The sequence below is a fragment of the Camelina sativa genome, chromosome 3 (genome assembly GCF_000633955.1).
Source record: "Camelina sativa cultivar DH55 chromosome 3, Cs, whole genome shotgun sequence".
NCBI classification, from domain to species: Eukaryota; Viridiplantae; Streptophyta; class Magnoliopsida; order Brassicales; family Brassicaceae; genus Camelina; species Camelina sativa.
The window spans coordinates 10,346,747-10,362,898 of NC_025687.1; the positions used below are offsets into that span (position 1 = coordinate 10,346,747).

Sequence of the window (16,152 nt, forward strand, 5' to 3'; positions counted from 1 at the left end):
CAATAACTCATGATTCATGAGATTACATGACATTTTTACTCGTTGTTGTGCGAAATTGTTTTACCAACCTAAAAAGTAAATAACAAATCAAGTTTAATTAAGAGATATTTAATTCCCCGAATCAGAACGTTAAGATTTGAATTTTAACTTTTTGGGAGTTTAAGCTGAACTATGTATCCACCATGCATGCAATGCAATGTATCCATCCATCCACGCAAGAGTTTTTATTTTACTCTCTTTAGAATACATGTCTAGTAAAATGTATCTACCTATTCACGGGTGACCAACTTGACGATATCAACCTAGCTTTATCCCGTTTATTAAAATTGTTCATGTTTATTTAGTTCTCTAGTAAAGGTACTAGAATGTTTTTCACAAGTTGGTTTTTTTTCACAAGTTGGCCGGGCAGCTTGTATTTATAATATAGATAGTCCTGAATCAAATCATGAAAATGAAATCATCATCTTTTATAAAAATCCAATTACAACACAGGATTACATGGCAACGACTAATTAAGACATCCTCTTAATTATAAGTAGATGATGACATACATGTAAGAGTATATATATATATGGAGCATATTATCGCATGATTATATTGCTAATTAATATTCATTTCGCTTCAAAACAAAAACTCGACGATTCATTCATTTAGCATTATAAAGCGAAATACCATATGAATTGAGAGGATGACACACATATAAACATATACAGACTGCTTCGCACGTAAAGAAAGTATCAAATGATTTCGTATTAATATTATATATAACTTTGGACCCATATTTGGTGCGTTGTAATCTTTAAAAAATACGTAATTTTATCTAATAAATTAAATATTGATTTAAAATTTGACATTAACAGGGAAATTCCATAAGATTGGAGCTGTCACAAGAACTATTAGGACTATACTTAAATTTAATAAGCACCCTGATTCATGTAGGCCTACACCACACACCTCATCGTTACAACTCCTCATATGGGCCAATACATGATTATAAAAACATTTCATAAGTTATTAACTGAAATGAATATCTTAAAATGAATATTATGTTGCAGGTCAACTTATAATGCACACCAACTAAAAATTGTGTAACTGTGTTCAACCCCTCTTCATTCCTTTGTATATAAATCATTCTATCTTATGTTTTGTTTCAATATGTATTGATTTTCTTATGTACTAATTAATTACTAGCTTTACTGACCAACTCATAGGGCATTTATCGACTCTCGTAAAGGGGAAATAAGATTGCACAAATATGTTTTTTGTTCTTTTAAACTGTTAGAGAAAAAATTGAATGGACTGCTTGAAAATGTATTTGAATGGATACAGAACCAAAGAAAATAGTATTAGATTAAGAAAATTAGGTAGTGCAATCTCGTGGGATCCAAGAATTATCTGTTAATAATATTCTTTCAGGTAGCTTTTGAATTTGTCAAAAGCAAAAGAAGGCCGAGCTGTGTTTTTGGTTGGTTTGTCATTGCTGGTGGTGCCGTCTTATTATAACTTTCTTCCACTAACAAAATATTGGATTTAGCGGTTTAATATGTCTTTATATCTGTTTTGATTTTCTTTTGATTCTCCAATAAAGAATTGTTAGTTATATAGTACTTATGTCTGAACATTTTCTTTAACAAATGATTGATGGCCAGGTACAACTTAAGCAATGATTATCAACCATTGCGTGGAATTTTTTAATTTTGTATCACAAGTCTATGTTTGCTTGTTTCATCTATAAATTATTGAGATTAGAATCCGTAGATAAAATCTATATCAGTGAAATCAGAAGTTATGTCAATTAAAAAAAAAAAAATGAAAATACTAGGTAATAGTTAGGAAGCAAATAAAGTATAGTATTACAAAACATTTTTTGTTTTTTAGAAAAAATATTACAAAACATATTAAAAGACAAAAAGTTGATTAACATACTGTAATTTGGAAGGAGTACAAGCAAACTAAACTAATTAGGTAGAAAATATATGAGAACTATCAACTTCAACTAATTTGAGGAAGAATAATTTTTGGTTGGTAATTTCGTATTTAACACTAATTAGAGGAAAAATAATTTTGATTGGTAGAAAAAAAATGAGGTTATTGGAACTGATTTAAGGAGACTTTCAACACTTTTTTAGTTGAAAAATAAGACTAGAAAAATAACAACATCTCTAAAAATGTAATTTTAATTTTGAAGTAAGAAAAGGGTGGTGCTCGAAAATGGTAAATAGCATCTATATTGGCAACATGCAGTATGTTTGTTTGTGTTTGTAATCCAAATCACAAACTTCGTTCCTCTTTTTTTTCTTTCTTTTCATCCTTAATCTTTAAACTATCTTATCATGGATTGGTTGACATCCACCAAAAAGAACTTCTCAATCCAAAGCAAGATGAGAGCAAATAAAACATAAAATGGAATGCGTACAAGCAAACTAATAAATTAATCATAGAACTCTCAAGTCTCAAAAGCTCAACTAAACACAATGCAATTGAAGAAAATAGCCTTTTATAAAAAAAAAATACAAATTATAAATGTGGCATGACATGAGCCAACTAGTACAGTAAACACTGGTGCGAGTAATATCCAACCATGTGTTTAACAATAAGACTTCTTTGAAGATATTTTATTTACTTTCTTCAATCGGAGAGGAATCCGGTTAACCGTNGATTAACGGAATGGCGATCTCCGGCGCTGTTGATGAAGCCGGAACTCCGCTTCTCGCTGTAACCACCGTCGACGGATCCGTTGACTACAGAAGCAAACCAGCCGTCAGATCTTCCTCCGGTGGCTGGAGATCCGCCGGATTCATCATCGGTAATTCCCCCCGAGATTCCCGCCAATTTCTTGCTCTTTAGAGTGTTTCGTGTTCTTCGCCTGATTTTTTTTTTTGATTTTCTGGTTTTTTTGTTCGACTGTAGGTGTGGAGGTTGCTGAGCGATTCGCTTACTACGGTATATCTTCGAATCTGATTACTTATCTGACTGGACCACTGGGTCAATCTACGGCGGCTGCTGCCGCTAACGTCAACGCTTGGTCTGGAACGGCGTCGTTGCTTCCTCTCCTTGGTGCTTTTATCGCTGACTCGTTTCTAGGTCGTTTCCGTACAATCCTCGCCGCCTCTGCTCTCTATATCCTGGTACCAAGCTCCCTCTCTCTCTTAGTCTCTTTCACATTCTTCTCTAGAGATGAGTCTGAAGTTGTATAGTGGATTTGATTGAAAACAAACAGGGGCTTGGTTTACTGACTTTATCTGCAATGATTCCTTCAGACTGCAATGCTTATAATCTACTCTCGTCTTGCTCTCCACGATTCCAAGTGATCATGTTCTTTAGTGCCCTGTATCTAGTGGCGTTAGCACAAGGTGGTCACAAGCCGTGTGTTCAGGCTTTTGGAGCGGATCAGTTTGATGAAAAGGATCCTGAAGAGCGCAAACAAAAGACTTCTTTCTTTAATTGGTGGTATTTTGGTATGTGCTTTGGGACGTTAGTAACTCTATGGGTCTTGAATTACATTCAGGACAATCTCAGTTGGGCCTTAGGCTTTGGTATTCCATGCATTGCTATGGTTGTTGCTTTGATTATTTTCGTGCTCGGAACTAGAGCTTATCGGTTCAGCATTCGAAGGGAAGGTCAAAGCCCGTTTGCACGGATTGGAAATGTTTATGTGGCTGCTGTGAAGAACTGGGGTGTGTCAGCTTCAGCTGTAGCTGATGCAGAGGAGAGATTTGGTCTTGTGTCTCACAAAAGGTCACAGCAATTTAGGTAACACAGCTTTCTGTCTCCTTTGATTTTGTTGTTACCGCATAGTTGTTTTTACAAAACATAAAGGACTTATGGTACTTAGCATCTTCGTTCTTGTCACAACTGCAGTTTCCTCAACAAAGCTCTGGTCTCAAGTAATGGTTCTTGTAGTGTAGATGAGCTTGAAGAAGCAAAATCAGTGCTTAGGTTAGCTCCGATATGGTTTACTTGCTTGGTTTATGCGGTTGTGTTTGCGCAGTCTCCAACTTTCTTCACCAAACAAGGAGCCACAATGGAGAGATCAATCACACCGAGTTACAAGATCTCTCCGGCTACCCTCCAGTCCTTCATCAGCCTCTCTATAGTCATCTTCGTCCCCATCTATGATCGCGTACTCATCCCAATTGCACGATCATTTACACATAAACCAGGCGGAATCACGATGCTTCAGAGAATCGGCACAGGCTTATTCCTCTCTTTCCTTGCTATGGTAATTGCTGCTCTGGTGGAGATGAAAAGGCTTAAAACTGCTGCGGATTATGGGCTCGTCGACTCCCCAGACGCTACGGTTCCAATGAGTGTGTGGTGGTTAGTTCCTCAGTATGTTCTCTTTGGTATCTCAGATGTTTTTGCAATGGTGGGTCTTCAAGAGTTCTTCTACGACCAAGTCCCAAGCGAGCTGAGGAGTGTGGGCTTGGCTCTATACTTGAGCATATTCGGTATTGGTAACTTTCTCAGCAGTTTCGTGATATCAGTCATTGAGAAAGCGACTAGTCAATCTGGTCAAGTGAGTTGGTTTGCAAACAACCTGAACCAGGCTCATCTGGATTACTTTTACTGGCTACTCGCTTGTCTCAGCTTCATTGGATTAGCCTCCTACATGTATTTTGCAAAGTCATACGTATCTAAGAGACTCAACGCCCTTTAAATTGGAGTGTATTGGTACTCTCTCCTTCTCTCTCTGTGTAATTTTTAAATACACTTTATTCATACCAATGAATACTATTATATCATCTCATTAACTGATTATCAGATTAGTCAATATTGATTGCTTAGGGATCCTTATGATTTAGTAGATACTGATTAGCTTGTAATACTAATACACGTATGACGTATGCAAATGTATAGTTTTTAAAATGTTTGATGTAGTCTTATCTTTATCATATAACTTATCCAGCTGTGGTCCTAGCCTACTTTCAAAGTTTTCAGCTTAACAGTTAAAACTGCATAATATCGAATAAAATAATTATAATTTCTAATCACGTTATGAATTTTGATACATCTTGAATTTTATATTCTTAGACTTGATCTATCCTGCGAAGTCTGCGATACACATACAGCCTGGAGAAGAACATAAACGCAAAGAAGCCAATGGCCGTGAAAGTGGCGAGCAACCAATAAAAGTAATCGACATGGGCTCGGTTCAGGTTAGTGTTGAACCAGCTCTCACCACCATCTTTTCCTGTAGCCCAATTAATCACAGTGATGAGAAAACCACTCAAGAAGCTAGCAAGACCCATCGCACTCAAAGAAAGCGCGAGACCAATACTCCTTAGCTCTTTTGGGACTTGGTCGTAGAAGAATTCTTGAGTACCAACTAGTGAGAATAGATCGATCAGCCCGAGTAGTAAGTACTGAGGAACGAACCACCATAGCGACATTGGGATGGTTGCGCCGGGACTATCCAGAAGCCCATGTTCTTTTGCTATCTCAAGCCGTTTCGTTTCTACCAACGCTGCAACCACCATATTTAAACTAGAGAGCACCATTCCGGCCCCTATTCTCTGTAGCATTGTGATCCCAGAAGGCTTTTTGGTGATCCGTCTAGCTAACGGAAGGAAAAGACCCTCATAAGTCGGAACTGAGATGCAAATCGATAAACCGATAAGCGCCTGAAAAGAAGCAGGAGGGATTTCCAAACCCGGCAAGATTGTTCTGTCCACGGTAACAGCTTGCTTTGTGAAGAAAGTAGCGTACTGAGCGTAAGGAATCATGCTCACCACCGATGTGATCCATATCGGAATAAGCCTTACCAAAGCCATCGCATCTTCCACGTCCCTAGTATCACATGGCTCGCCACCTTTTTCTCCCGGTAGCAACGCTTTTGCTAGGAACCTTGATAAAAAAATAACATAATTTTACAACTCAATTAATAATACCAAACCAAAACTCAAAATATTAAAAAATTTGGGATTTATGCAACTTACTCAAGTCGTCCTTCACATGTCTCGGATGAACCATCTTCCAATAGACCTGAATGCGTTAATTTCAGTCGCCTATTCTTGAATGCCACCACGAAAACTCTACCGATTCTCGCAAAAGCGTTCTTCTTCTCCTCGCGGTCTCCTCTCGGGTACCTGTAAGTTTTTCTCCCGAGCAAGAAGAGAACAAGGGCCATAACCATGAACAAATAAAGGATCCCAAACCCAAGCGCCCAGTTAACATTGTCTTGAACGTAAACCACCACAATAATGGACAAAGTTATTCCCGCGGATAAACTCAAAAACCACCAATTGAAAAACGATCCTCTACTTATTCTCTCTTTTCGATCTTCCACATCAAACTGGTCCGCACCAAAAGCTTGAACACATGGCTTGTGTCCGCCTTGTCCCATCGCCACCAAATACAGAGAACAAAAGAAAAGTATATTCACCCAAAAAGATGGTTTAGTAGAAACATCGCTACGTTTCTCTGATAATCCCATTAGGATTAAGACAGCCGATAAGGTTAATAGTCCTAGTCCCTGTAATAACAACCCTCTCAAACTTTAGTGAAACTTTTTCTGAAGCTTTGTTAATAAAAGGATTAAAAAAGAAGTGTTGTAGGGGGGAGAGCGTTACGAGTATATAGATGAGGGAAGCGACAACAATGGTACGGTAACGACCGAGATAAGCGTCTGCGATGAAAGCTCCTAAAACAGGTAACATCGAGGCGGTTCCTGACCATGTGTTCACGTTCACGGCCGCTGTCGCCGTGGATTGTCCGAGAGGTCCAGTTAGGTAGGTAATCAAGTTGGAGGAAATCCCAAAGTAAGCAAATCTTTCTCCAACTTCAACTCCTGAACCATTTACAGGAAAATTTTTTTTTTGTAAAAATTAGAATTTAATATTAGAGCTTGGACTACATAAAAAACACGTCACAAAACTGTTCTTCACCTATAATGTACCAAGCGAATCTCCATCCGCCAGTGGTAGACTTGCCGGCGGGAAGTCCACGGTGGTCAACAGAGTCGCTTACGAAATCTTCAAGAAGTGAAACTTTTTCCTCTGCTATCGTCATTTGATCTCGTCGTGACTTAAGAATTATGCGTAGATAAGAACCACAATAGTTATTGTTTATGATTATTTTTTATGAACAAGTCTTTTAATACTAGAGTACTAGTAGTTATATGATTTCACATGCGGTTTTGTGATTGTACTATATCATCTGTTTCGCCATTTTGTTTTATAGTATCAGTTATAAAGTCAACTCTAAGGGATTCTTGGATAATAACTTTAATGAAATCAAGATCCATTAAAATTTATTTTACTGTTTAAAAAAAATCTTTTGTTATTGATTATTAGGTCCTTAAAAATCTAGGTGTATTCAAACTAGTATTTTAAGTAATTTTGAATGTTCATGAATTTTTATCTGATTTTGATGAATTTAGTGAAATTGATATGAATTATTGTAGAATTATTGTAAAATTCTTTCTGATTTCACGTAAAATCATGAGATTTGAATTTAATATTTTAGTGAAAAAAATCTTCTTAAATCCTTCAAAATCAAATCCATAAATTGTTTTCAATAACAATGTATTTTATGATAGATTTTAAAGTTATTAGTTCAATAATAGTGAATTTCATTAAAATTTTGAAAATCTATAATTAAATAATATGGAATTTGTAAATTTTACACAAATTACTTAAAATGCTAGTTTGGATAGACATACTATGATTAGGTGTAGATTTCCTTCTTTACTTTTCAATAATTATTTTTTAGTAGAAATTAAGTATATGAATCGAGAAAATCATTAGTGGAAATCAAAGATTTTTTAATATTTTTAACAACTTTGTAAGCCACTTTTAACTGTTATCCAGTAAAAAAAATTACTACTTCATATCAGATGTATTAAACATGGGGTCCCTAAATTGTCATTTAATTAAAAGTTGAACATTTATCATTTTTATATTAAGGTTTTGCGAAGAATCCAGCTTCTACTCTCTTTTCTTTTGTTTTTCAGTCGCGTTTTCTTAATAAATGACTTGTTGGCCGTTCAGTGAGTAATCAAGTTTCAATAGTTTTGTCTCCCTGTCCTTGTTTCAGATGTCACTTTCATTCTAGATTCTACTGCTAAGGTAAACATATTATCCACGTGCTGCACGAGCACGACAAACAAAATCTATTGTTTACGTCCGAACCAAATAATCTACGTGTCGAAAAGGATTTTCTAAAGGTTTTTTTTTTGGTATGCAGATCAATGAATAAAACAACAGATACACTATAAAGATTAGCGTTTACTGTTTGTTAATTAACCTTTCTGACTTATTTATGTGGTTAACATTAATTTAGCTATGTCAGAGTCCCAACTTTTTTTTTTTCTTTTTGTTAAAAGGCATCAGAATCCCAACTTCCGGGGACAAAAGTTGAAAACAAATTGTTACTAGAGCTTTCGGATATACAATTTTTTTATTGTGATAACTTTGCAATGAAGAAGCTTACATGCATAAATTAGGAGGGCTTTCAAATGGTTCAGACCACTGACAAATTGATCCGTATTTTTTTTTTCCGGATTTTATATAAATAATTAGTGTTGTCTAGCTTTAGATGTAGTAGATGTCTCTATTTTCTTATAATTTTTGTGTAGTAGCTGTAGCTGAACGTGTCACTTGTACAACCCCCGTGCCTTAGTTTCTCAACAACTCATAACTGCCTTTTAGTGTAAGACATTGAATAGGCCCTACACGTTGGCCCATTTCGTACAACACACGGATTTAATTGCTTGATGAAGTTTCAAAAAAACACGTAAACTTAGTTTCTCCAAATCCAACGTTAGCTCATGTTTGAGTTTATAAATTTGTCTTCATTTTTCTTATCCTCCAATTTAACTTCCGAATCATTAAAACGGAGAAAACATAACAAATCAAGTTATGAACATATTAACTTACATATAGTGGTTAGAGAAAGTAAGAGAGAGAAAGTAAGAGAGAGAGTGTCTGTTCCCTTACCCGTGACCGCCGTTGCCGTTCTCGGTGGCAGCAACCCTATCAATGTCTAAGAAGAGACGCTTTCTCGGTAAGCCTCCGCCCAAAACCTCATCTCTTCCCCCAAGCTCTTCGCACCCTCATGCGGCGAAGACTTCTCTTCAATCCCATGTTTCTTGTGCTAGTGTCTCTGAGCCCAATCTTAAACCGCCGACCGCTGCTTTACCTCCTCCGATGCTTTCAGGATCTAAAGCTAGCTCTGCACCGACAAGTGCCATTCCGGTTACTGAGCATCCACACTCAGATCTGCCTCCTTTGGATTCTGTATCCAAAACCCAATCTCTCGACTTGGCTACTCCTACCCAGGAGGACCAAGTTCAGTCAAAGCCTAAACCCTTTTGGGTTGATCTGCTCAAGGATCCTGCGGGATCTATGTCCAAGAAAGGAGAGACATTCATCCTCGAATCTGGAGAAATGTGCGTCAAAATCCCTAATGAAGTTATCATCAGAAACAACAAGAGATGGGAGCCTTTCATTATTGGTCAATTCCATGGAAACCTTCCCCCAAGGGGTGTGCTTCACGCCATTTTCAATGGCATCTGGAGTAATCGTCACCGCGACATCACAATTTCAAGATTGGGGCCTCGAACAGTGCTTATCCGTATTCCCAATTCTTCCACTCGGCAGAGAATCTTAACTCAAGGTATGTGGCTAATTGAGGGTCAAACAATGTTTGTTGCTCCTTGGGAACCAGGTTTGAACCCAGAACTACCGGAGCTTACCGAGGTTCCAGTGTGGCTCGAATTCAGGGGAGTTCCTCCTCATTTTTTTTCCGAAGAAGGATTCGAGCACATCGCAGGTATATTGGGACAACCAATCCGCTGTCATCAAGCAACAATTGATATGACAAATCTTGAGGTAGGGAAGGTCCTTACGGTCATCAACCCATCCTCTCCTCTACCAGAAGCTGTAAACGTCCAATTCTCATCTGGTCAAATCCATAGGGTTACAGTTTCTTGTCCTTGGCTTCCGCCAATTTGCAAACACTGTCAGGAAATGGGACACAGTATTAGACGATGCCCAACTGCTCCCATTACTTGCTCATCCTGTAATTCTTCTGGACATACTCTCGAGACTTGTCCAAAGTTGAGGAAGGGTAAAACCTCGGATACTAAAGAGATGGAGCCTTCAGTCTCTAAGAAGGATAAAAGAGACAAACTCAAGACAAAATGGGTGGCAAAGCAGTCACTACCGAAGTCCGACTCTTCTGAAGATCTAAGCAAAGCTAAAAGGCTCAAGAAAAAGAAACCGATCCCCCCACACTCATTGGTCCAGGTCGAATTAGACTCGCCCTCTAGAGCAGCAACAACAGGCCCCTCAAGCTCCAAGAAGAAACAAAAACCAAATAAGAAAATTCAGGAGAAGAGCTCCTCATCAGAACAGGATTCCTCATCAGATTCATCCTCAATAATGAGCTCAGCTAGCGAGGCCGAGAGAAGTGAAGAGGACGAAACACCTTACTCTCTGGTGCTCTCTAAAAAAGAAAGGCGGAATATTAGGAACTCCACGGGGAGGAGTTCCAAAACTAAGTCACATTAATTATGATTGACAGCTTTTGTTGGAACGTTAGGGGTTTAAATCATTCTGTAAAGCGAAGAAGCCTAAGGAAGTGGCTCCGGCTTAATAAGCCTGCTTTTGGTAGTATAATAGAGACTCGAGTAAAGTTTCGAAAGTCTCAGAAATATTTTCATTCAGTCTTTCCGGACTGGAATTTTGAAGGGAACTACGAATTTGAGGAACTGGGAAGGATTTGGGTCGTGTGGGACAAGAGAGTTAGGCTGCATATTCACTCCAAGTCAGGCCAGATGATTACTTGTATTGTGCGTATGCCTAACTCCCCTAAAGAGGTAGTATACTCATTCATTTATGCTGTCAACTGCAAATATGGGAGGCAACAACTATGGGATGAGATCGAGGAGCTAGCAAAGGATCCTATCATCAGTCTGAAGCCGTGGGTTGCAATGGGCGACTTCAATCAAACCTTGAACCCTAGTGAGAGTTCTATTGGCAGCACAAAGGTTACAAAAGGAATGCTGGAATTCAGGAGTTGCTTACTAAATGCAGGGCTCTTTGACTTGACTACTAGAGGAAATTCTTTAACTTGGTGGAATAAGCGTGAGGCCAATCCTATAGTGAAGAAATTGGACCGTATCTTGGTAAATGATAATTGGCAGTTGGAATTCCCTCTTTCTTACGCTTATTTTGGGGAGCCTGAAATGTCTGACTACTGTCCTAGCTGCCTAAAGTTAGGAGTCCCTCATAGATCTAAAAAGCCCTTTATGGTCTCTCATTTCCTCTTCCAGCATAAAGACTTCATCCCTCGAGTATCTGAGTTCTGGAACAGCACTACAATTGAGGGAACAGCAATGTTCCGATTTTCCAAGAAGCTCAAGCTTTTAAAAAGAGTCATCAAGGACCTCAACAAACAGTTCTATTCTGACCTTGAGAATCGGGTTAAGGAATCTCAAGCAGATCTAGCATTTCATCAGGCGAGATTCCTTGCAAATCCCTCCCCTCAGTTGGCAACGCTAGAGAGGCAAGCTCAACAGAAATGGTTCGAGTTGGCTTTGGCTGAAGAGAAGTTCCTTATGCAAAGATCTCGCATAAAGTGGGTTGAAAGTGGTGACTGCAACTCTGCATACTTCCACAGGATGATAAACAGCAGGATGGGCATGAATCAAATTCATTATCTTGTAGATGACTCAGGCCAAAGACTCGAAGAGATTCCAGAGATCCAAAACCACTGTGTTAATTTTTTTACCAAAATGCTGGGTACTTCCTCTAAATCTATCTCGGAGGAGGATAAAGAGTTGATTAGATCTCTCTCGAGATAAAAATGTGACCAACAAACAAAAGATCTCCTGCAAGCTCACATTTCAGATGCGGACATCAAGAGAGAAGCTTTTGCTCTACCTAGAAGTAAATCTCCTGGCCTAGACGGCTTTACCGGGGAATTTTTTCGAGCTACTTGGGACATAATTGGAGGGGATCTCACGTCAGCAGTCAAGGAATTCTTCTCCTCAGGTCAAATTTTGAAACAATAGAATGCCACCTCCATTACTCTCATCCCAAAAAGGTTAGGAGCTGACAAGATTGGTGATTTCAGACCAATATCCTGCTGTAACACGGTCTACAAAATCACTTCCAAGATTTTGGCCCGTCGTCTCCAGACCTTATTACCTGATATGATCAACAACTCTCAATCAGCATTTATCAAAGCTCGCTTACTAGTTGAGAATGTCCTTCTGGCAACAGAACTGGTCAAAGGATCAAACAGTTCATCGGTTTCCCCTAGAGGAATGCTAAAGGTCGACTTGAGGAAAGCATTCGATACTGTAAACTGGGACTTCATCCGGATTCTGTTAGAGGCTGCTGACTTTCCACCAATCTTCATCACTTGGATTAAAAACTGCCTGACAACAACCTCTTTCTCTATAAAGGTAAATGGTGATTTATGTGGCTACTTTCAGGGCAAACGTGGCTTAAGGCAAGGAGACCCACTATCGCCTCCGCTGTTTGTAATGGCTATGGAAGTATTTTCCAATCTCCTAATCGCCAAATTTGAACAAGGTTGTATTGGGTATCACCCTCTTGGCAGGAATCCTCACATCACCCACCTTGCTTTTGCTGATGACATTATGCTATTTTTCGATGGAAAACATTCATCCCTCCAAGCAATTACAGAGGTTTTGGATTCCTTCCATCGACTCTCAGGACTGGCTATGAACAAAGACAAAACCGAGTTATTCCATGCTGGCCTCTGTCAGAACATATCCGATTCTATATCTGGTCTGGGCTTCAAGGCTGGTGAGTATCCTATCAGATATCTTGGGCTTCCTCTACTGCCCAGAAAACTCAAGAAATCTGATTACTCACCCCTCACTGATAAGATTGCGGCTAGGTTTAACAATTGGGCTGTTAAAACCTTATCATTCTCAGGAAGACTACAACTTATTTCCTCTGTGATCTACGGGTTAGTTAATTTCTGGATGACAGCATTTGCATTGCCTAAAGGATGTATCAAAGCAATTGAGAAGCTCTGTAAAAGTTTTCTTTGGTTTGGGGATATCACTAAGCGTACTCATGCCAAGGTCTCGTGGGACAAGATCTGCTTTCCAAAAACAGAAGGTGGTCTCGGGTTAAGGAACCTGCTTATGTGGAACAAAGTCCTTAATCTGAAACTTATCTGGTCCCTATTCACAAACAGTGGTTCTTTGTGGGTTACTTGGATGAAGGAGCATCATCTTAAAAGAGGAAACTACTGGACTGCGACAGTGCGCAGCAATTCAAGTTGGGTTTGGTGTTCTCTACTTAAACTGAAACCCCTGATCAGTTCCCTACTCCGGTGCGAGATAGGTGATGGTCGCACAACCAGCTTCTGGTTTGATGCCTGGTCTCCTCTAGGAATTCTTAGTGAATATCTAGGCAACACTGGTCCTATCCAACTAGGTATCCCATTTAACGCGGTGGTTGCAGAGGCATGTTCGAGCCAAGGCTGGAGGTTACCCTCGAGTAGGTCCAGGAACCCCTTGGTGATAACTCTCCGTAATGCACTACTTAGCATACCTCCTCCAACCATCACTCGAGGCAAAGATACTTACCACTGGGTGGCCGGTAATGAATCATCCTCTTTCTTTTCAACTAAGAAAACTTGGAATCACCTCAGACCTACTGAAGATACGAAATGCTGGACCAAAGCAGTTTGGTTCAAACACTCAGTTCCCAAGCATGCTTTTAATTTTTGGATTGCTAATCTGGACCGCCTTCCGGTCAGAGCAAGGCTTTTATCTTGGGGAATGAATATCCCTTCCCAGTGCCTCCTCTGTAATTCTCAGCCAGAAACCCGAGATCACCTCCTGTTACACTGCCCGTTCTCTGAAGAGGTTTGGCACAAGATCATGTCTAGGCTCAACCAGCACCCTTGTATCTTCGTCAACTGGTCCACCCTGATCACCTGGTTACTGTCCAAATCACCAAATCTCTCCACCACTTTAAAAGGTATAGCAGTTCAGGCCACTATATACATGTTGTGGAAGGAAAAAAATTGTAGGCTTCACGACGGCATCATCTCTAGTTCCTCTGCAGTTTGCTCCCAAATTGATCGCAGTGTTAGGGACACCCTTCTCGCCCGTTCATATCGCAAAGGTTGCAGGAGACTTCTATCTCAATGGTTCGCCAATGGTTTCTAACGGCAGTTAACTATTTTAAGTTCCTATGGCTTTTTAATTTTTTTTGTCATAGCTTCTATATTTTTTACCCCTAAAATCTTGTACTAAACATCGTTCCATTCGGTAATATAATTCACATTCTATCAAAAAAAAAAAAAAAAAAAAACTTACATATACATCTTACAGATGAATATACACATTACCTTACAAGTCACAATCACAAAATATGATATGAAAGTCAACAAAACTTGTGTTTTGAATTTTTAGACTTGGACTAGCGGACGATACACATACCTTTTGGAGATGAATAAGAACGCTAAGAAAGCAATGGCGTTGAATGCGGCGAGCAACCAGTAAAAGTAATCAACATGGGCTCGGTTCAGGTTAGTGTTGAACCATCCGTCTTTTCCGGTAGCCCAATCAATCACAGTGATGAGAAAACCACTCAAAAAGCTGGAAAGACCCATTGCACTCAAAGAAAGCGAGAGGCCAATGCTCCTTAGCTCCGTGGGGACTTGGTCGTAGAAAAATTCTTGTGTTCCCACTAGAGAGAACACATCAATCATCCCGAGTAGCAAATACTGAGGGACGAACCACCATATGGACATTGGAACAGTCACATCCGGCTTGTCCACGATCCCATGTTCCCTAGCGATACTCAGCCGTTTCGCTTCTACCAATGCCGCGAGCATCATATTGAAGATTGAAAGCACCATTCCAGCTCCTATTCTCTGGAGCATTGTGATCCCAAAAGGCTTTTTGGTAATCTTTCTTGCTATTGGGAGAAATACATGCTCATAGATCGGTACTGAGATGAGAATCGACACACCGATGAATGACAATAAAGAAGCCGCAGGGATTTCTAATCCCGGTAAGATTTTTCTGTCCACCGTGACGCCTTGCTTCGTGAAGAAAGTAATGTGTTGCGCATACGGAATCGTGCTTACCACCGATGTGATCCATATCGGAACAAGCCTTACCAAAGCCTTTGCATCTTCCACGTCCCTACCACTACATGGCTCTGCACCTTCTTCTCTTGAGATCATCGCTTTTGATAGGAAACTTGTCACACAAGGTAAATAAAATTTACACTGAAGCTAGATCTAAAACACTAAACCAAAACTCAAAAAATTAAAAAAAAAAAATTGGAAACTTACTCGAGCCAACCTTTATGTTTTTCGGTTGGACCATCCTCCAATTGAACTTGACACAAACTCGAATGTTCTAAACTCAATTTCCTATTCTTGAACGCAGCGACAAAAACTCTACCGATTCTTGCAAAAACATTACTATTAACCTGATCCTCACGATGTCCCTTTGGATATCTATAAATCTTATTCCCAAGCAAGAAAATAGCAAGAGCCATAACCATGAACAAACAAGGAATCCCAAACCCAAACGCCCAGTTAACATTTTCTTGAACATACGCGACCACAATAATCGATAAGCTTATTCCAGCTGATAAACTCAAGAACCACCAATTGAAAAACGATCCTCTGGCTATTACCTCCTTTGGATCTTCCGCATCAAACTGATCCGCACCAAACGCTTGAACACACGGCTTATGTCCACCTTGTCCGATCGCCACCAAATACAGAGAACAAAAGAAAAGTATATTCACCCAAAAAGACGGTTTAGCTGAAGCTGATAATGTCAATAATCCTAGTCCCTGTAACACAATTAATCATCCCAAATCCCGGTTTATCTCGTACCAAAAATTGAACCGGCTTAAACAGAACAAGAGGGTACTAACCAATATGTAAACGAGGGAAGCTAAGAGGATTGTACGGTAACGACCAAGATAAGCGTCAGCTAAGAAAGCTCCTAAAATAGGAAGCAAGGAGGCGGTTCCTGACCATGTGTTCACGTTCACGGCTGCCGTCGCTGTCGATTGTCCGAGTGGTCCGGTTAGGTAAGTTATTAAATTGCATGCAATACCAAAGTAAGCAAACCTCTCTCCAACTTCCACACCTAAAATAAAAATTCACTCAAGATTAGGATTTACAAGT

General features: G+C 39.4%; 4 protein-coding genes across 5 annotated transcripts in view; 2 read left to right on the top strand and 2 right to left on the bottom strand.

The window, feature by feature from the left end:
* On the top strand, positions 2,488 to 5,154 carry LOC104776377 (protein NRT1/ PTR FAMILY 5.10). Of its 2 annotated transcripts, XM_010500426.2 has the most exons (5): positions 2,489 to 2,806; positions 2,911 to 3,128; positions 3,221 to 3,753; positions 3,862 to 4,674; positions 5,035 to 5,154. In XM_010500426.2, exons 1-4 carry the CDS (start codon positions 2,668 to 2,670, stop codon positions 4,658 to 4,660), a joined length of 1,689 nt encoding a protein of 562 aa, XP_010498728.1. In that variant the 5' UTR covers positions 2,489 to 2,667; the 3' UTR covers positions 4,661 to 4,674; positions 5,035 to 5,154. The 2 variants fall into 2 exon arrangements, with proteins under 2 accessions (XP_010498729.1, XP_010498728.1); XM_010500427.2 differs by lacking the exon at positions 5,035 to 5,154 and having other exon boundaries at positions 2,488 to 2,806; positions 3,862 to 4,766.
* On the bottom strand, positions 5,031 to 7,129 carry LOC104776376 (protein NRT1/ PTR FAMILY 5.16). Its single transcript, XM_010500425.1, has 4 exons — positions 6,888 to 7,129; positions 6,573 to 6,790; positions 5,940 to 6,475; positions 5,031 to 5,847 (listed from the first exon to the last, which is right to left on the bottom strand). Exons 1-4 carry the CDS (start codon positions 7,009 to 7,011, stop codon positions 5,031 to 5,033), a joined length of 1,695 nt encoding a protein of 564 aa, XP_010498727.1. The 5' UTR covers positions 7,012 to 7,129.
* LOC104778826 lies at positions 8,982 to 11,809 on the top strand. The gene is made up of 2 exons (XM_010503254.1): positions 8,982 to 10,442; positions 10,568 to 11,809. The coding sequence occupies exons 1-2, from the start codon at positions 8,982 to 8,984 to the stop codon at positions 11,807 to 11,809; spliced, it is 2,703 nt and encodes a 900-aa protein (XP_010501556.1).
* LOC104776378 (protein NRT1/ PTR FAMILY 5.15) overlaps positions 14,301 to 16,152 on the bottom strand; it is a 2,390-nt gene continuing 538 nt past the window's right edge. Inside the window, exons 2-4 of the mRNA XM_010500428.2 lie at positions 15,897 to 16,114; positions 15,301 to 15,812; positions 14,301 to 15,205 (exon numbers count right to left, since the gene is read on the bottom strand). Coding sequence (XP_010498730.1) covers positions 14,407 to 15,205; positions 15,301 to 15,812; positions 15,897 to 16,114 — 1,529 coding nt within the window. The 3' untranslated portion in view covers positions 14,301 to 14,406. The remainder of the gene's footprint in view (positions 15,206 to 15,300; positions 15,813 to 15,896; positions 16,115 to 16,152) is intronic.

Coding starts and splice junctions, on each gene's coding strand:
- LOC104776377 (XM_010500427.2), top strand. CDS start 2,668: ATGGCGATCTCCGGCGCTGTTGATGAAGCCGGAACTCCGCTTCTCGCT. Junction 2,807..2,910: donor ATCCGCCGGATTCATCATCG/GTAATTCCCCCC, acceptor GTTCGACTGTAG/GTGTGGAGGTTGCTGAGCGA. Junction 3,129..3,220: donor CCTCTGCTCTCTATATCCTG/GTACCAAGCTCC, acceptor GAAAACAAACAG/GGGCTTGGTTTACTGACTTT.
- LOC104776376 (XM_010500425.1), bottom strand. CDS start 7,011: ATGACGATAGCAGAGGAAAAAGTTTCACTTCTTGAAGATTTCGTAAGC. Junction 6,791..6,887: donor ATTCGCTTGGTACATTATAG/GTGAAGAACAGT, acceptor TAAATGGTTCAG/GAGTTGAAGTTGGAGAAAGA. Junction 6,476..6,572: donor CTTCCCTCATCTATATACTC/GTAACGCTCTCC, acceptor TTGTTATTACAG/GGACTAGGACTATTAACCTT.
- LOC104778826 (XM_010503254.1), top strand. CDS start 8,982: ATGTCTAAGAAGAGACGCTTTCTCGGTAAGCCTCCGCCCAAAACCTCA. Junction 10,443..10,567: donor ACGAAACACCTTACTCTCTG/GTGCTCTCTAAA, acceptor CATTCTGTAAAG/CGAAGAAGCCTAAGGAAGTG.